Here is a 25,409-nt window from a genome sequence, read left to right on the forward strand (position 1 = left end):
GTCAAAATAATGTCGTATTGCTTACTGCCCTACATCAGTCTATGAAGTCTGTATGTACATTTAATATTAGAGTAAACAGTTCAGGACATGCAGTAAAATCAGAATTCTCAAGTAAATGCAAAACCAAGATTGGAGTCATATGCTGCTGAAGAGAGAGCTATCATCCTGAGAGCTATCATTGCAGCACTAGCAGCTTCTGGCTTTTGCTGCAATGATTTGTTCTGAAATAAACAAAATATGATGAACCAGGACCCTGGATAATACACCAGTCCTTTGGGAAGGGCTCCTCGTGTCTCTATTAAGTGTAAGACCTTAAAATAATAGAGATTATTCATAAATCCTGAACAATCAAACGACCCCCTCTGAGCAAACTAAATGATGTGTGTCATCCGACTTCATTGACAGTTAGAGCTGGGTATCATCTGCATAGCAATGAGAATAAATGATGCTGCCTAAGGGAAGCATAAATAATGTAAACAGATGTGGTCGTAGTAGAACTGTAGAACTCAATAATTAGTCTGTTATATAGATATGATTTCAACAACTACAAACCACTACCTTTATAAACTACAACATGCTCTAATCACTGTAATAGAATATTATGGTCAACAGTATCGAACGCTGCATTGAGGTGAACACAGAGATGAGTCCACTGTCAGAGGCCATAAAAGTATCGTTTTTAACCTTCACTAAAGCTGTTTCTGAGCTGTGATGAGCTCTGAAACCTGACTGAAACTCTTCAAATAAGCCATTCCTGTGCAGATGATCAGTTAGCTGTTTTACACTTACTCTTTCAAGGATTTTTGAGATAACAGCAAGGTTGGTGATTGGCCTATAATTAGCTAAGACACGTGGCTGGGTCAAGTGATGCCTTTTTAAGTAATGCTGTAATTAATGCTGTCTTATAGGCCTTTGGTACGTAGCCCATTAATAGAGACAGATTGATCATATGTAAGATTGAAGCATCAATTTATGGCAGGACTTTCTTGAGCAGTCTTGAAGGAATGGGATCTAATAGACAAGCTGATAGTTTGGAGGAAGAAATTAATGAAGCTAACTCAGAAGGAGGATTGTAAGGCTCTCGTGCATGTAAGGCTTTAAAAAAAGCTTGATGTGGTTAAAGAACTTGAATGGAAGGTTTTTGAACTATACCAGAGCTGACCAGAAGAGGGCAACAGAGGGCTAGAGCCATGGAAACATGGTGGTATAAATACAGACACACACTCACAAACTGTCTTTTCCTGCAGACCTCCATCCTTCAAATTTTTGACACACTGAAAAGCTATTTCCATGAAGCAATTTCACTGTCATAAATTACAGGTTAATGTGGCACAGGGTAAATGAGGTAAAGGTAATCTGAAAGGTAGATGAAACTACATGGGAAATCCAACAGATTCAAAATGAAGAAGAGATAGGGGAAGACAAGCAAAAAAACACTAAAACACACTAAAAAAGGAAAAAAATGAAAGACCAGAGGTGTAGAGAAGGGAAACAAACAGTGAGAGATAAACAGAAGAACAATGGCAAAAGTCAAAAGTGTGACACTTAGTGAAAGAAAGCAAGCACGCCAGAGGAAAAGAAGGGGAAAAAGTGAGGTGGAGAGACTTTAAAAGGGAATAGAACTCCTTTAATCTATTGGTCTCTCTCCTGCAGCCTCGGGCGAGCCTCCAGCACTCCCTCTCTCTCCCTCTCTCCTTCATTAGTGGGTGATCAGCAAGTGAGTGATTCAAAGATGGAGGGAGAGACAAAGAGGATGGTGTGAACAGATGGACAGAGGCTGGACCATAGTGTCCAAGCCGAAATGTCTCTGCTCTCATCTGTTGGCCTAACTCATTCATCTTTACCAGGCCCAGGTGGCTGCTTCATTTTGACCACTACAGCTTCCTTATTTCCAATACTGTTATTGTAGTTTGGTTTCTATGAGTAGGTATTCAGTGCTTGCAAAAAGAACAAACAGCTGATTTCTAAATACATTTGATATTCATGCCTTCATTTTCTTGCTATCATACAGATTTCTGAGCATATTTCTGTTATTCCCAGTAAAAAACTCAAGAAGGTAGCCTGAAGCTTATTATTTTTGTATAATAAAACTTAAATTCTGTTAGCAGAAACTGTGCAACACCCAAGAATTCAAATCTTGGAAAGTGGAATCCATTGCAACATAATATGGAAATATTGTCTGTGTCATTCACAGTAACAACCACACAGGAAGTGCAGTTGGGTCATTTAGGCTCCCAAGTTAAAACCCCAACATTTACAGTATTAAAAAGCATATTTACAGCCTATAAAACACCAGATCTCGTATCTATGGATAGTATTTGCCTTCATAACAAATGTTTGCTTTTTATAACAAACCCCTTTGCAGTTGGATAAGGTTTAAAGTTAGACACATAGAGTAGCACATTAGTTTATGGACTCAGTTGCTTGTTTTGCATAATATTGAACAGACCATTAAGTCAATTTTGTAAATTCTGGCGATTCTAAGAGTAAGAAAGGAGCATTACCCAAAGTATAGTTATTGGCTAATGATTTGTAATTAATAATTTGCTGTGCAAGGATAACATCTGAAGACTAATTTGACCGTGCACACACTGACCTGTAAGGTAGGTGTAACGGTAACACTCTTCGGTGTATATAGGTTCAAAACCCCATGTCTACATTGCGTTGTCCTTACTAATGATGACAAAGCCACAAACTGTTACTTTCAGGAATATCAAATATCAGTTTACTTGCTTGGATACAAAGTCCCTCTACCACCAGCTAAATAGGAAGATATTTTCCACTCCAGTGGGTAGAGACCAAAAACTGAGTGACGATTAGACTTCAGTTCACTAGTTGGCTAGGTTACTAGACTGCAATGTCTTGAATAATCAGGCTGCATCTTTTCCTTTTTTTTTTTTTTTTTTTTTTTTTTAAAGGACGTTTTAAGATGTTATTTAAAGATATGACACTGAGTTGGTTTTGCAGAGTTCCCCGGGTACTTACAGGGTAGAAGGCTGAATGTACCCTGTCCCATTATTAAACAGTGGAACATTCATGATTTCGTGCCTCACTTTACCTCCTGTTTCAAAGAGCTGCTTGTTGGCACGGCTCTGTCATTTAATAACATTTCACATAGTTCAAATACTCGTGTCATAAATCTCTTGAGCTATAACTTCCCCCGTAGGGTCATCGGCGGGGAAAGTGGCATTGATACTGTTACAACACATGCCTTACTGACATGCCTCTTCCTCTGTGCAGCTCATAGTTACTGTTGCCACAATATCACAATATCAATTCATGACAAGAAAAATTCAATAATACAAGAGCTATTTCTCATGTATGGAGGAAACAAAATAACATTTTATGTTGTAAAGTAAAATAAGTGAAATCCTTCCATCAATTTTACTAAGAATACAAAAGCCTAGAGCGGGGATGTCAAAGTCATTTTACTTTGATGTTAAGTTGGCTGGAGGAGTACACATTTAATCCCTGAGATATCTTAACATAAGAAAAGGAATTTCAGCAGTATGTCTCAATGTTTCTACATGATAAAGAAATGTTGCTAGGCTGACATTTTGGGCTTAAAATGTAAAATTACAGACAAAGTTCTGGTAGCTCATTGCCTAGAGCTACCTGTAATTATAAAACAGAAATGTTAGTCACAGAAAATATATATTTTTTTCTTTGACTGTGAAGCCACTGCATCTTTTCCTAATGACCTTATAATACTGTTTTGTGTTGTCAGAGCACTTCGCTGTCAGAGTGCAGACTTATTTGTGGGTCCCAGCATATTTAAAAGTAGAATGGCAGGCAGAGCCTTTAGCTTCCAGGCACCTCTTACGCGGAACCAGCTCCCAGTTTGGATTCAGGAGACAGAAATCCTCTCTACCTTTAACATTAGTTTTAAAACTTTATTTTTTAGTTGATAGTTGGATCAGGTGACCCTGAACCCTCCACTCAGTGCATCATGGGGGATTCCCATGATGCACTGAGTGTTTCTTCTTTATTTACCGTTTTCATTATTTGTTATTAATCTCTGGCTCTCTTCTACAGCATGTCTTTTGTGCTGTGCCCCTCCCTGAGCCTGGTTCTGGCAGAGGTTTCATCGTGTTATAAGGGAGTTTTTCCTTCTCACTGTAACCAAGTTCTTGCACATAGAGGATTGTCTAATTGTTCAGGTTTTCCATGGATTATTGTAAGGTCTTTACCTTACAATATAAACCACGTCAAACTGACTGCTATTGTGATTTGGCACAATTTAATATATGAACAACAACACCAAATTTGATGTTTCTTAACATGAACAAGGTAAAGTTGTATTGTGGTTTTTTTTTTCAGACCCTAACTGGACAAAAGTTCTGGCGCATCAGCCTTTGTAATTTAAATTTAATCTCTAACACAAACGGTTCTGCTTGGTGGAAATGTTGCTACAGTTGAAAACCACAGGAAGATTTGTGTGATATGCCAAAATCAAAATGCTCCATTATCTATAAAAGTGCTAATTTTGGGTGCTACCTTTGAGACAACTAACATTTGGTCTACACTGCTTTCAACTTTTTCACAATCAGTCAATTTATTGAGATCAATTTAATGTGTATTTGTATAGTAGAAGAATAATTAATGAGTCCTTGAACAATAACAGAAACAGGTACAACACACGAAACAGGCCAGAGTCGTAGTAGGTAGAGTTGGCAAGGAGTTGAAAAAAGGTTGAAAAATAGCTAGTAGTTGGGTAGGAAGGTCATTGTCTGTATGGACAGATTATGTATATAATATCTACTTTAACTGTTTCTTCCAGAGTGAATATCGGCTGACAGTAACAGTGCTTTATGTGTGTAGATTGTGTACGCAGCACAGTGTGCAGTGTGCTGGAGTTGTAAGCTTTATGTGACTGTGTGTGTGTGTGTGTGTGTGTGTGTGTGTGTGTCCTCTTCCATTGGACATGCTGATACACAGAGCTCTCTGAGGACCTGCAGTCATCTGAAAAGGCACCACTGTGTGTGTGTGTGCATTCATTGTGTCGTTATTTACTCTAGCGTACAAACAAAGGAAGGTCACATTCAAGGTGACGTGATCTCACCATCTCTGCCTTAACATGCAAACAAGTTATCCCCCACCCCCACCCCCACCCCCTCCCCCTCTTAGAGAATAGAAAACGAATGAGCACCAGCCGCTCGACCAAAGTCAATTACTGCAGCCCTGGGGATGTCGTCTTAAACAATGCTATTAGTTTCTAATAGTTTTTAATTACTGGCCTTCTTTTTATATAAATCATCCCCTACTTTCTCTCTCTTTTTTTCTCTGTCATCGAAAAAACCTATTTGTGTCCGTAATTAAATGTAGGAGAGGGGTATGAATTTAGCAGCGCTCACGTCTCGTCTCTGACTGTTTCTGTTTGAGCGGCTCCTGATTAATGCCAATACATATTGCTTGAGATAACCATTTAGTGGTTAATTTGGCCAAATTTATTGCCAGTATGCTGTCACATGGCGGAGCACGGGAGGGTGGTGGGTGGGTGGAGACGGTGGCAGTGTGGGGGCCACCTCCTGTGGCCTGAAATATTGTCACAGTGACACAGCGCTATCTGGTGGAGGACAGCAGGAAGTACCAGCTCTGTATTTTAATCTGTTTATTGCACGGGGGGGAGGAGCTCCAACTACTTACTGGTTCAGGTAACAAAAGTAAAACCTGACTTCAGACTTATTTTACTGGCAGAAATAAATATCCAGTGAAGTGCTCTTAGATAGCCAAAATCAATCAAGTAATTGACAAGAGAACACACTTTTGTAGAGTTTGATTTGAATCGATAGAAATATAACTCATTCACCTCACATTAATGGGTGAGGTGAATGATCAGAGAAGACTCTGTATAGAAGATGGCTGTGGCTTTCAGGTCTGAAAAGTTAAACCAATGCAAACGTGCCTTAAACATGCATTCTTTCTAATGGCCAGCAGGGGGTGACTCCACTTGTATGTCCTGGAGGTCCAGCTAGAACTCTAGAAAATACCTCAACTCCTCATAATTCTCTTCAGTAAACACTTTCCTCATGAGTTTGTGGTGTCAGTCAGTAGATTTAAGTCTTAAGGACTATATATAATATATATATGATATGATAAAAACACGGCATGCTCAGCTTGAGGTTTTAAGAAGGGACTTCCTTAACTGGTGGGTGCCATCATAGGCTATGAAAAGACCACTTATGTAGATTTATAGGCTACAGTAAGCAGAAGGGAAAACGGGTTGGGAATTGCTGTGCAATCAACGTCCAGTCCTTGCCTTTGAAATGGTCACTTCAAAGACATTCATGTACTGTCTTCAGACTGACTTTAACAGGTCTGCAATGAGTTTTCAGTTAAACTGTGTCAAAATATTATTTCGTGTCAGATCCCAAGCCATCCCTGCGTTGATGAACATTATGTTACTGTGTCAGTGTGGAAATGCTCGCATTAGTTTTTCTGCACTGTGTGAAATTGAATTGGAGTTATGAATCTTAGATGCTGCCTCACATCACTTAGTTAGAAAACTATGCTATGAGAGCATCTCTGAAGAAATGATACATGTCTAGTTTATTGTCTTTGCAGTTGATGGTACAGCTGCTCTGCTGGACTGATAAAGAGACACTCCTGAATAAAAGAGATCCACACTAACCTGACCGTCATTCTCTACATCATTCATGAACTTTTGGTCCATGGTGCTATGGAACAACTTACAAAGTCAATCATTTTCAAATATTAACTCTTAAACTCTGGTAGTCTCCTGTTGATCTCAATATAAAACAATATATCACTTTCTTTGTAAAGTGATTAACAGAGAAACTGACAAAAAACGGAAACTGACAGCATTCTGCATTTTGAAAAATTGTTACGTTACGTTGTGTGATGGTTGTTCAGTGTGTGCGTACTGCTGAGAAAAGGCCAGGAGAGATTTTGTGTACCAATCTCTATGTAGAAATGTGTATAAAACACTGGAACTCACCATGCTCACTGTAAAAATGAAAAAATATTTACAGTGAGTATGTATGTATGCATTTTAGCATCAGGGTTTTCCTTCTCCCTGCTCTGTTGAGTTCAGTTAAGTTCAGTTAATCATACTGACATTTTATTTTTTAATAAAATGCAGGAATGCGTTTGCCTTGGATATAAAAACTAGGAGTCAGGACTAAGTAAAGATTGACATGATAAAGCCAAAGTTAAGGCATGTGTTCACAGCCCTGAGTCACACAGCCATGCCAATTATACCCAGGTGACCCTTAGCCATGCTGCACTAGCCTTAGACTGCTAGGAGGCTTCCTATGATGAATTTCTTTTCACTCTCTGTGTATTTATTCATCACTACTCCAACCAGTTATGGCAGATAGACATTATGATTCTTCCTGGTAAAAGGGAGATTTTAATTCCACTGTCACCAAATGTTTACTAGTGGGTTTCTTACCATATTGGAGGGTCTTCACCTTACAATATAAAGCACCTTGAAGTGACTGTTGTTGTCAACACAAAAACTTAAGTACACCCTTACTGGTTACATAAAATTAAGAGGATAAGTAGCAGCCAAGTGCTAATAATATATGTACTTAATTAGCTGATCATCAACAAGTGCGAGGACCTCTTTAAAATCAGAAGTTTTGGCAGTGTGCTTATCTAGAATATTCAGTTTACAACAAACAAAATAAAACGAGGTTTTTCAATCGTCCAGTAAAAATCCCAAACTCAGCCGGATTAAAATGCTGTGGAAACTCAGGAGATCCACCAAAATCGTGGTTGGAAGTAATTATTGCAGTCCTACATATGAAAAGAAAAGACTCTGTACTAGCCATAAAGTCTCTTATGTGTGGACTACAAATTTTAACATCTATTTAAGCCAATAGAACTCAAAATTATATAAAGAAGTATATAAAACCGGTCCAAACAGGATTCATTATGGGCTGTCAGGAAAAAAGTAATACAAGAAAAATACTCAATCTACAGTTAATATCTCAGCTTGGATCCTGAGAAAGCATTTAATCAAGTTGATTGGCTGTTTCTGGAACAAACACTGATAGAAATAAGATATAAGATAGAAATAAGATATGGAGAAATATTTGCTACTTGGATTAATGCACTTTATAAAAATCCTAGGTCAAAAGTTAGGCTTAACAGTTGTTGTTCTGATTCATTTATGGTGGAAACGGGTGTGAGGAAAGGGAGACTCATTATCACCAATTCTCTTTATTGGCTTTATAGGCTCTTACTTTTTCTTTTGGGACTTTAGAGAAACATATGGCTCAGACCAGAGGTACATTTTACGGATACTCCTATTCATTGCTGGGAAAATGAGAACTCTGAAGTGGAAGAAAACAAAACCACCATCCATAACTCAGTGGATACAGAGAATGAATAAGTCTACATAATAGAACAAATGACTGCAAGTCTGCAACTGAAGAAGGGAAAGAACTAAAGAAGAGTGTGCCAGAATTCCTCTGCTATTACATGAGAGACTGATAAAGTCATAGATAAAGAATGAAGTCTTCCTCATCACTGCTAATTTACCACATGCTAAACTTTAGAAAGGTAAGCTTTACATTCAATTCAATTTTATTTATATAGAACCAAATCACAACAATTACAATTGATATTGTAAGGAAAAGATCCTACAATAATACAGTGAAAACCGAGACAACTCCAACAAAAAAGTGAACCCCTTTAAGCAAGCGCTTTGGCGACAGTGGGAAGGAAAAACAAAGGGACGACCATCTGCTACGACCGGTTGACACACTGTAGAAGAGAGACAGAGATAAATAATAGATAAGATTAAATGCAGTGTAGTTTATAAATAAAAAGTGAGTGAAAACAGTGAATGAAAAAGAAACACTCACTGCATTTTAGGAAGTCCCAGCAGCCTAGACCTACTGCAACATAACTAAGGGTGGATTCAGGGTCACATTATCGAGCTCTAACTATATGTTTTATCAAATAGGAAAGTATTAAACCTAATCTTAAAAGTAGAGAGGGTCTCTGTCTACTGAATCCAAACTTGAGGCTGGTTCCACAGAAGAGGGACTTGAAAGCATGTGCCTTTAAATATCCTTGTAACCACAAGTAAGCCTGCAGTCTGAGCATGAAGTGCTCTTATTGGGTGATATGGTGCTATAAGGTCATTAAGATAAGATGGTGCCTGATTATTCAAGACCTTGTATGTGATGAGAAGTACATGATTGTGTACTGTCAGAATGTCACAGCAATAGGATATTTCAGCATTCACGTTTCATAAAAACTTGATGTCATGCTTTGAGTGTGTTATTTCAAACCTATGGGAAGCACATGGATACATGAACAGGCAGTGCTGCACACACCCACACAGATACGGAGAGAGCAAGAGAGGCTGGCAGTGTGTGTTGGTCTGATTAATGACGGCACCAGCAGAGCAGCTCTGAGCCAGCTGTCACATGACATCTGATGACTGCCTCTCTCTCTCTCTCTCTCTCTCACACACTCACACACACACACACACACACACACACACACACACACACACACACACACACACACACCTCTCAGTCTTTGTTTCTCTCACACCTTCCACCCATCCAAACTCCCCTGTCCTTTATCCACTTTTTTTGCCTTTTCTTTCTCTCCTCTGACGAACTATCTGTAAAGACACAACATCAAAGAGAAAACGCAGTGAAATAACAAACATCCTTTCTTGCTTTCTTTCTCTGTCTCAGTGATGAATAAAGGCCAGAGTGTGACAAAGTATTACCGGTGGATCCAGAAGAATGGTGGTTACATCTGGATCCAGTCCAGTGCCACCATCGCTATCAATGTGAAAAACGCCAGCGAGAAGAACATCATCTGGGTCAACTACGTTCTCAGGTCAGAGGTCGACAATGTGATAATGATCTTGTGGTACAATGGTATGGTGGAACAGTCCAAAAAATTACCTCCTACCTCTTTTTTCTTATTGCTTTTCCTTGATCTCTGTGGAAACATTAGGAGGTCAAGGAGAGTTTATCAAAACTCATTCAAAAGAAGTAAAAGAGAAGCTGCTCAGAGAATCCAGATGTATGTATACTAGACTCTTAAACAAATGCAGATGTCCAGAAAATGGAGAGTTTTACAGGGACAAGAGCCTCTGCAGATTAATTAAAGAAACAAAGCCAATGAAATGAACTAAATCACATTTTCTTATTTTTTCCTGCTTGAGAGTGATCCAGTGTAACTCCTTTTCTTGTCCCTGTTTTCTACGGCCAATGAAACCTAAACGGGGACATCTATCACTTATCCCAGTTGACCTGACATAATAATGAATTAATGAATTGCATAGCTGGCAATGCAAAAGCACACATTTCTAATGCAAACTAAATTGTAGCCATCCTATCATATAATGTAAGCTGAAAAATAATACAACTGTGATTTGGTGGTTGAAGAATGTGATGAACTGTTTCAGTTAAATTCACCAGACCAAAGTTTCAGCCAAACATCATTACAACATCAGTTTTTTTCTAATTTACATAGAGGTGCAAAGTACTGTAGATTAATATCATACAGAAATTAATAAAGCCAGCTTTCATTGACTATTTTGTTTTACTTTTAAAGAATAGACAGACATAGGCATTACTTTATAAAAACATTTGCATCCTCCCCATTTTACTTTATAATGCATTCACGATTGGAGCCATGTTATTATAAATTATACATTATAGCCAGGGGGGCACATAAGTGGTCCGCAGGTGCACATTCGCTGTCAAAATAAAAGACGCGCACCAGATAAGAAGTTGCAACGTGCGTTTGCGTCCATATAAAAGGCGCTGTTTTTGTCCGCTAGAGTGGGATTTTCATGGCACATTCTGCACCACATCTCTGTGCGTTCATCATTTGTTTGAAGCCAGCTCACCTCCAGCAACCACTTTTCCGAGAATACGTGCTTCTTTTGCGGTTCGGACTCCTTCTGACATTTCTTTGGAGGTGGAGGAACACCAAAGTAATTGCTTAAAGGAGTTTGCTTCTTCGACATCTTTAAGAGTTCTAAACAAATATCTGTCGTCCTCCAGAAAATCTTATGTGCGCAAACGCGCGTTGCAACTTCTTCGCGTCGTGTCTTTTATTTTGACAGTGAATGCGCACCTGCGGACAACTTATGTGCACCCCTGATTATAGCTGACATTTATTTTCATTAGATTTGACCAAGGCAATCGATGAACAAACGTTTCTTCTGTCACTGACAAATTTTCTGTGTCTTTGCAGTAATCCAGAGTATAAAGACACACCCATGGACATTGCCCAGCTGCCAAACCTGCCTGAGAAAGCTTCAGAGTCCTCTGAAACTTCAGACTCTGAGTCCGAGTCCAAAGAAAACTCAGGTGGGTAGAAAAGGGAGAACAGAGGAGCAACATATAGTTGCTAAAAAAAAAAAAAAGGTTTTACATATAGTTGATATATTTGACGATATTTGGAGTAATCTGCTGGCCTCTAGTGCATAGCCTGAGTCCTGCCATCATTTTCTTCAGCCACAGTTTGAAGAAGAGCAAAGATTAAAAAGCCGTATGAGTTCTGCTTACCATCATGTCCATTCAGTCACGTTTTAATGGAGATAGGCATCAGCGTCATTTATATTTTGTGTATTCTTTTCTTTTTTTTGTTTTTGCTCCTCTGGATTCCGTTGGATCTAGAGGGCCTCTGACAAAACTGATCTTATCCCAAACGCAACAGCTCCTAGATGGCAAAGCCTATGTAAAATAAAAAGAGTGAACCAAAAAGATATAAATCAGATCATATTCTTACATTGTATAAATATTAGAATAGTTACAATATTGCACAAAATGCTTCTAAAACCTACATGATTCCTTAACAGCACCTGTTCAAATACAACCAGAAAAAAGAAATATGGTTTGAAGAAGAGAAGCCAAAGATATTTTATCAGCTGGTGCCAGTGTGCTGACTTTGCCAGGCTGAAATGTCTTGAATGCCAACAGCTGCAGGGACTGGGCGCTCACTGGCAGTGTTGCAAACTGCGACAAAATGACAAAATGACAAAATATGGTACAGCTGCACAGCATCACACAATGCCTCCAAACTTCACACATCACAAAATCCTGCAAAATGCCTCAAATAAAGGCCACAATACACAAACACCCTCCAAGAAATGCACCAAAATGGCACAAAGGAAAAAAACTGTGAAATAACACATTCTGCTCATCGTTGGAGATCTGCAAATCACAAAGGTTTAGGCGATGCCATCTCAGTCCTGTAGGCAGGGGAATCTTCTTTTGTGTGAAAAACAATTCTAGAAAATATTTTTAAATGAATAACATTTCTTCAGGGATAAATTCTGTGCTACTACTTTTTCTTTGTGTGTAGTTTAGGTCATAAAACAGCTTAATTACAATATTTGACAGTGAGTACTAAAACAGGAGACTATAATAAATAAACCCTTGACACTACAGACACTGTAGTGCTGCTGTTAGTTTGAAATTTATTTTGTTCCCACTACAGAGGCTGTCCAAACTTCGTAGTCCCATTGATTCGCTGCAACAGATCAGTAAAGAAACACGATTACAGACCTCGATACAAAATGCTGGAATAACATCTGGAAGCAGACGATATTGTATTAGACTAAGAAAAAGGGAGCTCTGTTCAGTGAATGCACTTGTCAGCAGTCTTGAGTCATTTGTTTGTACAGACATGGCACACCAAAAATGAAGGAGGGCTTTGCCGTAAACCTAAAAAGCAACACTCAGCTTCTCAGATTCTTGGTATAACATTGTCTGCACACGCACAAGTACAAACTTCATCAGTCTTATATGTCAGCTGAGGGGATAAAGACTTCTCTCTCTCAGGTTTGCCTACTTGTATTTCTTTATTGGATACAGAGAGGTAAGAAACTTCCTTGAAATTTTAACTCAGGCTAGTCATTTCATATCGTGTCAGAGCAAACCAGCTGATAAAACTTCCAGCCAACCACTCTGACAACTACCATTTTAACCATTTTAGGCTTGACTGATGAGGTAAAGACCCTGCAATAATATGTTGGGGCTGTTGTTGTAATTTGGTGCTATATAAATAAATTGTTTTAGACCTCGAATCGGCATTAAAAAAACATGACTGTATAGTGTTTTTAATAAACCAAAATGCCCGATGGCATCTGGTGCTTAAGAGGTATTAATTCTAAATTTTGAATTTGAAAATCAAAACTAGAACCCCGAATTGGATAAGCGGGAGGTAATAGATTGATGGAGAAGCCAAAACTTTCTGTTAAATGTTTTGGAAACTGTTCACTAGATTAAACAAATTCATCAGAATCAATTTACTAGATACACAAGGATGCCTCACAGATGATAACCTGAGATCTTGAAAACACTGATATCTGAATTCAGATCTAGAAACAGAAAACAAGGATTTTATTCACCTTGTGTCACCAGCATTTTAAGCAGCAGATAATAGTGAAGGAGACAAAGCTCAAAGCAGTGTCATTACAGCTGAATTTAAAGCAAGCCTGGGCCTCCACCTTGAGCGTAATATTATCAAGTCCACCAGCCTGTGCTGGCATGATGGGAATCAGTGCCAGCTGTTATTCTTGCTGGAGGAGAGTGGTTCTGGCACACTGTTGGCTGTAAACTGACGCCAGCTGCTGCAGGAAGTGTCCAGCTTCAGCTCCAACAGGCCTGCGATGCCCCAGTTTGACATATTTTAAAATGAGATATCTGCTCTTTGACATTTGTTCTCTTAAGATGCAATGTATGTACAGAAGGAGAGCCTATGAATAAAGATGTCTAAAATGGCAAACAAAGTTATCTTTACCCCGCCCCCCCCCTTTTTTTTTTTGTGGGGCAGAATACAGCAGATTGTCTGTCACATGCAAAATTGGCATACCATAATCTAATAAGTTTTACTTAGCCTACGTTACTACTGTGAATTATTACAACAATATGGATTAATCCGCAGCTGAAAATCCTTCCCATCAAATACCTCCTGATTCACAAATAAGATAAATAAAAAATTGAAGTAATGTAAAAATGCATGCTCAGTGTCGTTGCCAACGACACTGGGACAGAAGAGCAGCAGTGTTGTGTATTAACTAGCCTTGTCAGATGCATTTACAGAGAAACCAGTCAGAATTAAATAAGAAAATGAGCAGCATAATTCAAGATGTCCTCGACCTGATAGCACTATCCAAAGATTGGGTATCAGATACGCATACTGCCAAAAGTATTCACTCACCCATTCAAATGACTGAGTTCAGGCGATCCAGTCACTTCCATGACCACGTAAAATCAATCACCTAGGCATGCAGACTGCTTCCACAAACATTTGTGAAAGAATGGGCCACTCAGAGGAGCTCAGTAAATTACAGAATATTACCAACTTTCTGAGTTAAGAGCTTCTGTGAAAAGAACTCTTATCGGCTGAGCAAGACTTTTTGAACAATTTCATACTGCCAACTTTATGGGAACAGTTTGGGGATGTACCCTTCCGGTTCCAACAGGACTGCACACCAGTGCACAAAGCAAGGTCCATAAAGACATGGCCTGCACAAAGTTCTGACCTCAACCCAATAGAACACCTTTCAGATGAATTAGAGCAGAGACTGTGAGCCAGGTCTTCTTCTCCAATATGAGTGTCTTACCTTACAAAAGCACTTCTGGAAGAATGGTCCAAAATTCCCATAAAGACGCTCCTAAACCTTGTGAAAAGCCTTGGTAAAATGGTATATGTGGTTCTTATACAGTGCTTTTCTACACTACCCGCACACTCAAAGTGTGCTATACAATATATTCTCAGAAGAGCTGTAGCTGTTATAGCTAAACCCCGTGGATTAAGAATGGGATGTCACTCAAGTTTTGTGTGTGAAGGCAGACAAGTGAATACTTTTGTCAATATAGTGTATTTCACAGTGTAGTTGTTGAAATGTCTTCTTCATGTGATCTCATGGTCTATGAAAATACTTGACTCCATTTTATTGTGAAATGATATTTCATTTATATTGAACCTCCCTGGTTGGGAGGAACCTTTAAGACTACCGGTCCATTTTTAATTTTCAGGCTTGGAATACATCGGTTTTGCTTGGAAAGCACACTTAATGGAGATACAAGGTTTCCCCCAGACAAAGCAATTGAGTCGACATTTCGGATGCCATTAGGGAGTCTTAGCTCTGCCAGCTGGGCAGCCGCTGGCCTGGCCTATGTGTGTGCTGGCAGAGTTTAAAGTGTGTATGTGTTGTGTGTGTAATGGGTTAGACAGAGCCAACATGCCTGAACAGAAGCAGCTACGGATACTGAGCACACATCAGTGCATCCAGAAAACAACACATGGAATACCTGTCCTGAAAAATGTAAGGGGGCATGCAGAATTACGCAGGTATTCAATGGCAGTGTTGGCAAGTCAGTCTGACACACTCACTGGATGGAGTGCCAAGACACTTGTGTTTCCAAGAGTATAAATCTTATTGGTTTTTTTAGGGAAACTCTTCACTGTTACAACATCAGGATAAGTTTTTCCACAACATTGGAGCATAATTTTTATGTCAGTGCATCAAAGTTTTTGATTCACTCCATATCAAAGCAATTAACAAATCTAATGATTTTCTTTTCCATTACTAAAGCCACACCTCTATATCATGAATGTGAGTTCACATGGTTCAGATGGTTAATGGACTGTAATTAACAAGTAAATTAATGGTTGAAACTATGGTGCACAGCATTAGTTCAAGCAGGTTATGAAGTCAGGATCTGCCACAGTTCCCTTCAGCAGCACTGGCTGCATTTGCAAATCACTTTGCAACCCATTCCTGCAAAAGCTCTTCCCTTCATGCTGTGTTTGACTACATCATCAATTTTATGTGTTCATGCAGTGTCTTGTTGCTGCTCTGGGAAGATATCATACTGCCAAATATTAAGAATCTACTTATGTCTAGAATGGTTTCGACTGTAACTGGAATCTTCTTTTTCTGCATTATAAACAAATTTTTTTTTTCGACAGACAACGAGAACACCAAGGCAGAGGAGAAGCCCGGCCACCAAACAGAACACAGTGAGGACCCAGAGACAGACAGCAAACGTCAGCAGCAACCCGGCCAGTCACACTGTTCATCTGAACAAGAAATGAAGCGCCAAGAAGAAGGAGATAGCTCAAGTAACCCTGAGAGCCAGGACAGTGATGACAGTCTGGAACCTTCAGATGGAGAGGGTGAGGAGCAAGAAGAGGCTGGCAGAGGAGGGGGAGGGGGAGGTGGAGGCAGGTTGGGAAGGTTAGCAGGGCTTGGAGGATTAGGGAGTCTGGGTGCCATCGGTGGACTGGGTAACCTAGGTGGGCTTCATATTAAAGTAGAGCACTACGGAGAAGGGGAAGACGTACAGCTGCGTAGCTCCCAAACGTCTTCATCAGAAGAGGAAGGAGAAGAAGAAGAGGAGGATGAAGAAGATGACGAGGATGACAATGGGTGCGTGCAAGATTGTGACAGTGTCAATGCTGGTAGCAAGCTGCAGAAAAGGCGAAAGAGGAGGAAAGTGCAGAAATGGGATGGCTCACGAAGCAGGAGGCTTCGTCTGTCTTCAACTACACCCAGTCCCATAGCAATAGGCGATACCACTCCGCTAGTCGACCCCTCCCAAGCCACAACCGCAACCTCCACCCATCTCTTAGCCTCATCTGGCTCCCCAAACAGTGCAAATGCAGCATCCTCAGTTCTGAAGATTAAGACAGAGATGGCAGAACCAATAAACTTTGACAATGACAGCAGCATCTGGAACTACCCTCCCAACAGGGAAATTTCCAGAAACGAGTCTCCATACAGCATGACCTCCAAGCCATCTGCTCCAGGGAGCCATGAGACCTTCCCCTCACCACAGGGAGGATCTCTCCAGGTAGCCATTCCTGACTCTGTCCTCACCCCTCCTGGAACTGAGGGAGGAGCAGGAGGAGTGAGGAAACCCCCTTACAATGGAAGCTCAGCCCCATCCTCTGCCTCCAGCGCTGTAAGCTTAGCTCCTCCTTCCAGCGCCTCCTCTGCCGACCCCCTATCTCCTCCCCTTTCTGCATCCCCACGGGACAAGCAACAAGGCACTCCCACCACCTCTTCTTCCTCATCTTCTTCTTCATCCTCCTCAACCTCTTCTTCTTCACTACTGTACTCTGGGGACCTTGAAGCACTTCAGCGCCTGCAAGCTGGTAACGTGGTGCTTCCGCTGGTCCACAGAGTCACAGGTACTCTGGCCTCCACCAGCACGACAGCTCCACGGGTCTACACCACTGGGACCATCAGGTATGCGCCAGCGGACGTAACTCTGGCTATGGCACAAGGCAACCTCCTCCCTAATGCTGCCATGAACTTTGTTGACGGCTCAGGGTTCGGCCTGGACCCTAAGACACCCATGGAGATGCTCTACCATCATGTCCACAGGCTCAACATGTCTGCTGCGGCAGCTGCTGGCCCCTTTGTCGGATCTCCTACTGCCACAGGTGGGAACGGTGCCCTTGGAGGTCAGATGCCAACAACAGCCAATGTTTTCACCACAGCAGAGGGACTGTTCTCAACGCTACCATTCCCAGTGTACAGCAACGGGATCCATACCACGCAGACAACACTGGAGAGGAAGGAGGATTAGCAGAAAGTATCCAAGACCGCATTACTGTGTTTTCGGAATCAACAACTGTGTCAAAGACTGCTCACTAGTAAATAAAAATGAAAGACTATTTACTTGTTTTATCAACACGGTTTAGCACTGTGTTTCCGAGAGAAGAGAAAGGAAAGGGAAGGATGACAGATGTACTCTAGCACTTTGAATCTCAGAAACTGAGCTTGCGTAACAGACGTGACCCTCAAACTTGTCCCCCTTTTCTATCTGTTTTCTCTCTCCTCCTCATCCTCTTCTCCTCTCTCAGTCTCTCGCTTTGCTCCCGTTTCTTGCGATCAGCAACTCTTTTCTCTTGAACAAACAAAAACCAGACTATTCTTTATTGTAAAGAACCCCTTTTTTGCCTACAGAGAATTCATATTGCCTAAGGACTCAGTTGGAGCCTGATGGGGATAATTTTTATTATTTGACTTGTTTCTGTTGCATCTTTATAAAGATGTGGATTGTGTGTATTTAAAGGAGGACGGTACAGGGATTTGTAACAGACAGAGAACTCTATGTGGCGTTCCTTCTTATGTATCTTGATGTGATCAAGGCTTGAAAAGAACGTTTTTAAACCGAGAGGACGGTGCTCTCTTGCGCCCCACAAAGGTCTCAGAGATAATCTTTTGAAAAAAGGTTTTTTGAGAAAGTTTCTCAATTGAGGGAATAGTTTAGTGAATTAATGCTGTTTTTTTCTTTTACTTTTATCCTTTTTTTTATATATATAAAATATTCTAGCTCAGATTTCACTTACGAATCAAGCATTAAAAAGAAAAACAAAAAAAAGCTATTTCAGCCGGGTAATGACCTGTGAATTATCGAATGTTACTACTTCCTCTTTTATCCCAGGAGTTTACCTACAGGTCTCGCACCAAACATAGCCTCCTCTACATCTCTTCCCATCTCAATCTGTCACTCTCTCTCTTATCTTTCACGCTGTCTGCCTGACCTTTCATGTTTCTGTCCACATTTCTTCCTGTCAATTCTACAGATTTGTGGTGCTACCGACCGTCCAGTAACCCTGATTCAGCTGGCTGATGTGGGTACTGTAAACAAACCCACAGCTCGTTGATAGACTGATATCATTTTTTTTATTTTTTAGAGGGGGGAAAGATTTTAAAGTTTGTTTTTGTTTGTTTGTTTGTTTGTTTGTTTTTCTGACCTTCAGGAAAGTCAGAAACACAGGAAAAACCTGTAAATCAGCAACATTATCTCCATGTTTCACCTACATGTCCCGCTCCATTCTGATTGGGCCACAAGGGGCAGCGCAACATGGAGTTGATTGGTTGAATTTTAGGCTGTACAGTGTTGTTTTTATTTGTATGTATTTTTTTTAACTTAATCACATTAAATGCTCAGTGAGACTGAGTCTAATTAGCTAGCAGCACTAACTTAAGAAATGAATGTTGACAACCTTGACCGGTTCTTGTTTAATCACTGTTTTGTTATGCAGTTACTTTATTCCTTGCTCCCCCCCCCCCCCCCCTCTCCTCCTCTTCTTCTTCCTTAACCAGAACCACCTCCGCAAGATTTTCCTAAAAAAAAAAAATCCACTCTCTTCCATCTCATCGCCGGACCCTGTGATTAAAAACCACATATCAATAAGGAGATTGTAATAAAGACATGCATTTTCAATCAATCTATCAAACAATCAATCTAATAACTATAAGAAAAAAATGAATATGCGTTTATTTTTTTTGAGGAAGAAAAAAAATCACATTCCTTTAAACAATGTTGTCTTTGTCATTGTTCTTGTGTTTCGTGTTCTTTTCTTCCCCGAGTCTACGTTGCCAAAAAAGAGAAAAAAAAAGAATTGCTTAATCTCACAAGTTTAGTGTTTGAAAAGCACTGTGATTCTTGTTCATTTGTGTTTTTATTTCTTCTACTTTTTTGGTAATAAGAGAAAAAAGAGGATAAGTAATAATTAAAACAGTATAAAAACTGTCACACCATCCATCTTTTTAAAGCTGACAGCCCCGTTTTTGCCATCCTGCCATCCTTATTACCCAGTGTGATTAAGACGTAAAAATGTGTTACCAATGTGTTTAGTGTCACTGGCTGTCAAAAAGTCTTTCATGGCGACTTCTCTCTCTGTGTGTGTTGACTATATGCAGTATATACTGAGCTACTGTAGCTGTTTTTGTCCTTTGTCTTCTCTGTGCTCTATCTCTAGTGTGGGGGAAAGGAGAGGGGAGGGGCTAGAGGGAAAAGGAGGTGGAGTCTATGGGATGATTGACATCCCCCCAAAAAACAACAGCTCCTTGTCTCTCTTACTCCTTCTCTTTGTCCTTCTCCCTCTATCAGCAGTCTTAGTGAAACCAGTGGAGGTTCGTGGAATTTCGTGTTCGGTGGCCTTTGCAAAAAGCAAAAAAAAAAAAAAAGTTTGCAGAGTCCACCTTTTCTTTCGCTGCTTCCTTTTTGTCTTTGTAAAACCTTTTGATCTTGTTTTCTAATCCTTCTCTATCTTTCTCTCTGCTATTGCTTTTTGCTGTTGTGTAGTCTTATACAAACCTCTTTATCTCACTGTCTTTTCTCTCAGAGATGAAAAGATTCTCTAACTAGCTCAAAGGTTTATGGAGCCATGTTTTTGCCACTAAGGAATTCTGGGAATCAAAGTTTCCTGCTATTATTAGATAACTAATAAATATTTACAGTATATTAGAAACAAATTATGACAAAGAAAAGCCTAAAGTAAGATTTTAGCTGTAGATTTATGACCCAGACAAATGCCTCAGCTGTGAAACCTTTTCCCAGGATCCCTTTGGGCTTCTTGTGTGCATTGGGTGTATTTCATTGGTTCCCACCAAAACTTGTTGACTTCCTGCGCAAACTTCTCTCACGGGACAAACAAAGTTAAACAAGTGGTTCATGGGGGAAGAAAAAAAAATCACGGTAGTCTTTCAGGACACGTAATAAAAAATGATTTTAAAGATTTCTAAAATAACTAAAAGAAGAAAAAAATATTTCGCACTATAAATCTATTTTTATAGGTGTTTTGGAAAACTGAACTGCATGTTTAGTAAGTTTGTCCGATGCATTTCTCATAGTCGAACCCTCGTTTTTTGTTGTTCTGTTTGTTTTTATTTTCAGTTGAGCAGTTTCTTTTTTCTTCTTCTTCTGTTTTCAAAGTCTGTCGAGCCCAGTCTGTTATCAAACCGACCCGGGCCTCTCATCACCCCTTCACATCAGGAAAACCAATCTGTAGGTTGTGTGCTGTCTGTGAAGAATCGATGTCTTGTTACTGCAACTAATGTGTACAACAACGAAACAAATCCAGGTTAAGAAATTGAACAATGTGCTTATTTTTTTTTGCGCTCAAGTAAGAGGAATGTGGTTTGGGCCACCCGACCTGCCAGTTTATTGTCGGGTTGTTTGTGGTTGAATGTTAAATTTGTCATTTTGGGAGCATTTTGCTGCTCCTCTAGATTTTAGCATTTTCTACCTTTTGGCAGTTTTGCATGAAAAGTGGGGGGATGGGGCATAGGTGAATGACGCTGCTGCCCCGTTTGGTAAAGAATCGGGCACGAGATATAGTGTAGGTGGTGATGACAGCGGTGGGTGTTGATAGTGGTGCGGGGTGGGTGGGGGAATACATAACTCAGACGAAAACCAGGAAATACACCCACATGTAACAAAAAACCAAACAGCCAGTCCAAGCTGTTTCAATGTTTTTTCTGTGTTTTATGTCGAAAAATGAAAACTTTGCTGGTGATTTTAAAAACTTAAAAACCTTAATCACATCTGCTGTCAAAAATACATAGTGTTTAAGAAATACAAATATTGAAAAATCACTTCATTTACCTGTGAAAAAACTGTGTCTGTGTTTTTAACTATTTCTTGTACAATTATACAGATTCTTTTATGAGGAACTTGGTGCCAAGTAGCTGAAATACGGGAGAGAGGGAATCTCTTATTATCAATGTTAACAGTGTTATAAAATTCTAAATACAAACAAATTAAAATATTAAAAAAGAGAAAACTATGGTACATTTCTATTTTTTTCCCCCTCTCAGAAGAGTGGGGGGAACTCATGACTAACTGATGCTAACTTTGAGTGCCTGGCTTATTTTTTTATTATTATTTTTGAAAGACATCTTTTTGAGTTCATTTACCATGAATAATGCTGCAAATCCGAAAATGTACATACTTCATTTTTATAGCAGTTGTTCTTTTATAAGTTTGCTAGGTTCTCATCCGTTCAGAGGAACATGTCATATACATGGTTGTCTTTCTGTAACCCGGTTTTGACCATCTTACAGGTGCCATATTCATAATAAAATTTTCTCTCAAATTTGTTACCAGATTGCATCATTTCTTCTGTTTGACACATTCAGCCATCCCGCCTCTCGCCAGAATACTGGATAATGTTACATCTCAGGCTGCCAGGTTTTCTCTTCTTTCGTCTTTCTTTTCTTGCTCTTCCTTAGCTGTTGGTTTTTTCGTTTCTTGTCAGAAAGTATCTGAGCTTTATGAAAATGTCTGAGCTCAGTTAAGTATTTTACAGATACATGGATGGACTTTATTAAATTACAACATTTTATGCATTCAGAGATAATAAACAAAAAAGATCTGGTCCTTCACAGGTTCTAAATTTACACTATATTGCCAAAAGTATTCACTCGTCTGCCTTCACACACATATGAACTTGATTGACATCCCATAGGGTTTAATGTGATGTTGACTCACCAACACTTCGAAGACTGCGAAGACTTCCCACGAGGTTTAGGATCCAGAAGAGCATTTGTGAGGTCAGACACTCGTAGTGGATGAAAAGGCCTGGTTTGCTGTTTCTGCTCTAATTCATCCCAAAGGTGTTGAGGTCAGGCTAGTCAGTTTCTTCCATATCAAACTCACTCATCCATGTCTTTATGAAACTTGGTTTGTTCACTGGTGCGCAGTCATGTTGAAACAGGAAGGGGCCATCTTCAAACTGTTCCCACAAAGTTGCCAGCATGAAATTGTCCAAAATATCTTGGTATGTTGCATCATTAAGACTTTCTTTCACTGGAACTAAGGGGTCGAGCCCAACTCCTGAACAACAACCCCACACCATCATGCTCCCTCTATAAAACTTTACACTTCAGTTAGACAAGTACAGTTCTCCTTGCAACAGCCAAACCCAGTCACCCATCAGATTGCCAAACGGAGAAGCATGATTTGTCGCTCCAGACAACACATCTCCACTGCTCAAGAGTCCAGCAATACCACTGCGTGTTCTTGAGCTTATCTGAAGTCTGAGTCTGCAGAAGGTTTGGGACCTCTATGCACATCACCATCCGCTGACCCCCCTCTGTGATTTTACTACCACTTTGTGACCAAGTTGCTGTCTTTCCCGGATGGCAAGGAAGATTCATAGATGTTGTTAAGGAGGGCATGCAGAGGCGGTTGATGTGACAGTAGGGGATGCTGGGATAGGGTGAGATGGAAGGAGATGATCTGTTGTGACAACGCCTAAAGAAAAAGAACGAAGTAACTTCAGATGAAAAACAACCTAATACACTATTTTGACAATATAATGTATTTCAGTGTGGTTGCTGAAACAGAGATTAAGCCAAAAGTCTAGGAACAGCCTGTAGAAAAACAGGCTGTTTCTTTTTTTTTTCTTTTTTTTTTTGTGTCCCGTTTGGATCTTTAGCCATCAGAATTGTTGTCTTAAGGCCAAGAAAGATGCCAAGCGGATTTATTTTACCAAGTGGATCATCATGGCCTTGCCATATTGGTCCATTTGATTGACCTTTATTATAATTATGAATTTATTTTATTTTCAGTTGCTACAAACGGGACAGACATGACTGGGGGATAGGACAGGGAGAAAGAATGAAAGAAAGAGAGGGAGAGAAAGAAAACCAAAGGGGAGAGAGACGGTGAGAAGGGGGGGAAGAAAGAAAACAAAAAAAACAAACAAAAAACAAAACAAAACACCTGGATCACCTGTATGGAGAAAAAAAAACAGAAGAGAAAGCAAACAACAAAGAGCAACATAATAAAAAAAAAAAAAACGGCACCATCACAATTAACTAGGCTGTTTCTACACTAATACTAACACTAAGTACGTTCTATGAATCAGTAGCTTGCAAAACAATCATTACTAGCAGTAAATTGAAATAATCATTTTTTGGATGACTTTATGATTACCTCACATTATTGTAGAGCCGTTTTGGTCAACTTTTATTTGTAACATTACTTCAATTCACTGAGGGTTACAGAGGCAATTGTTTATGAGCAGCTCTCTTATGGTCCCATCATAGCATTTCAATGAGGTTGAGTTTTTGGCTTTGACTGAGCCATTGCAAAAAGGCTCAGTCACAAAGTATTTCCAGCCATTGTAATTTTGCTAGTGATTCTCCTATTGCATGACTCAGTTTTTGTCAGGCTTTAGATGTCAGACAGATAGTCTCACATTTAGAATACTTTGATATATGGAGGAGTTCATGGTCAACTCAATGACTGGTGAGTACCTAAATCATTACCCCTCCACCACTGTGCTTCAATCCCGTTTTGTTTGTTTTTTTTTTGTGCAATTTTTCTTTGCATTGCACAGTCTGACCTTGTGATGAATTTTCCAAGGGTTAAGCAACAACTTGTTTCACACTTTTAAATAGACTTTCTCACTGTAAAATGATGGCCTTCATACTGTTTGGACATGGCCTTATAACCCTTGCAAAATTGATGGATAGCAACAGTTGCTTTTCTAAGATCATCCTTGAGATAATGTTAACACACACTTGAGCGTTCCGGACTAGCAAACTGCCAAAACCTTTGCCTTTATAGAGGAGCTCACACCTGCTGATGATCAGCTAATCAAATGCATTAGCAGCACCTGGCTGCTCCTTACTCTCCAAAGTCTCTCTAATTGTTTTTGATAAATAAATACTGACATGGTGTAATATGTCATGTGCTGGTATTCAGGTTGTATTTATCTAATTTTGAGACCTAGTGTAAGATTTAATATGTCCTGATATCTAATTCAGTTGTAGAATTGGGTCCAAAACTCCGTCCCTTCAGGTCCCAAAGTCAAACGAACACTCTGGCATCACTGAGAGGTAAAAACTGTCTAAATTCTTTCATCTTTAATAAAATGATCAGCGTTGCTGCTTTAGCAGGTGTAACAATTAAGTTTAACATCCAGGTATCCATAAAAACAGAATTTATTAAATTAATGGAGTTACAAGTTAGCAGGAAGTTAGCTCGCTACTTTCCACCTAAACATGATATACCATGTTCTGATTGAGAGATTTCTGAAAAAATTAAAAAGTACAGCTCAGCTGTCTCTTCCAACATAAATGAAGACAGAAAACTAAACAGCTGTGACATTTGTAGGGTTACTGAAGTTGGACTAGCTGGTATATAATGATCTGCTACGTGATCGCTAGCGACACAAGCAAAACATAAACATAGTGAAGCTGGAGGATGAACGCTAACTTTTTTCCACTCAATAAAAGTTAACGTGAGGGATTCTGATGGTTTGGGACAAATGCAATCGCATGGCAGGATGCTGTAAACGGACCAAACTTTAGTCAGGAGAACAACTGAGATAATCCATCCACAATATGAGGTTAGTCATTAATATACTGCAACAACATGGCAATAGAGCAGCTGCGAGAGAATTCAACATTAATGAATCAATGTTACGGAAGTGGAGGAAGCAAGAAGTAAAGTTGGACTTATTTGACTGTTTTGTTTCACTTTATGTACCTTATGTATGAAAACAGACCCATTCATCGACAGTGCACCTTATAACCCTGTGCGCCTTATGGTCTGAAAGATACGGTAGTTGAGACTATACTATGGATGCACACTACTGTGCAGAAGTCTCTAGACACCCATAATTTCTCTATA

The 25,409-nt window shown here is 39.7% G+C and overlaps 1 protein-coding gene across 6 annotated transcripts in view; it reads left to right on the top strand.

The window, feature by feature from the left end:
• npas3 (neuronal PAS domain protein 3) overlaps window positions 1-21,898 on the top strand; it is a 390,159-nt gene extending 368,261 nt beyond the window's left edge. For 5 of the 6 annotated variants that reach the window (XM_082516529.1, XM_082516527.1, XM_082516530.1 and 2 more), the window contains 3 exons: window positions 9,684-9,831; window positions 11,203-11,318; window positions 15,934-21,898. In XM_082516529.1, coding sequence (XP_082372655.1) covers window positions 9,684-9,831; window positions 11,203-11,318; window positions 15,934-17,558 — 1,889 coding nt within the window. In that variant the 3' untranslated portion in view covers window positions 17,559-21,898. The remainder of the gene's footprint in view (window positions 1-9,683; window positions 9,832-11,202; window positions 11,319-15,933) is intronic. The other variant, XM_082516528.1, reaches the window with a different exon arrangement.
• Window positions 21,899-25,409: the final 3,511 nt, after the last annotated feature.

The sequence above is a fragment of the Aulonocara stuartgranti genome (assembly GCF_965226115.1).
Source record: "Aulonocara stuartgranti genome assembly, chromosome: 19".
NCBI classification, from domain to species: Eukaryota; Metazoa; Chordata; class Actinopteri; order Cichliformes; family Cichlidae; genus Aulonocara; species Aulonocara stuartgranti.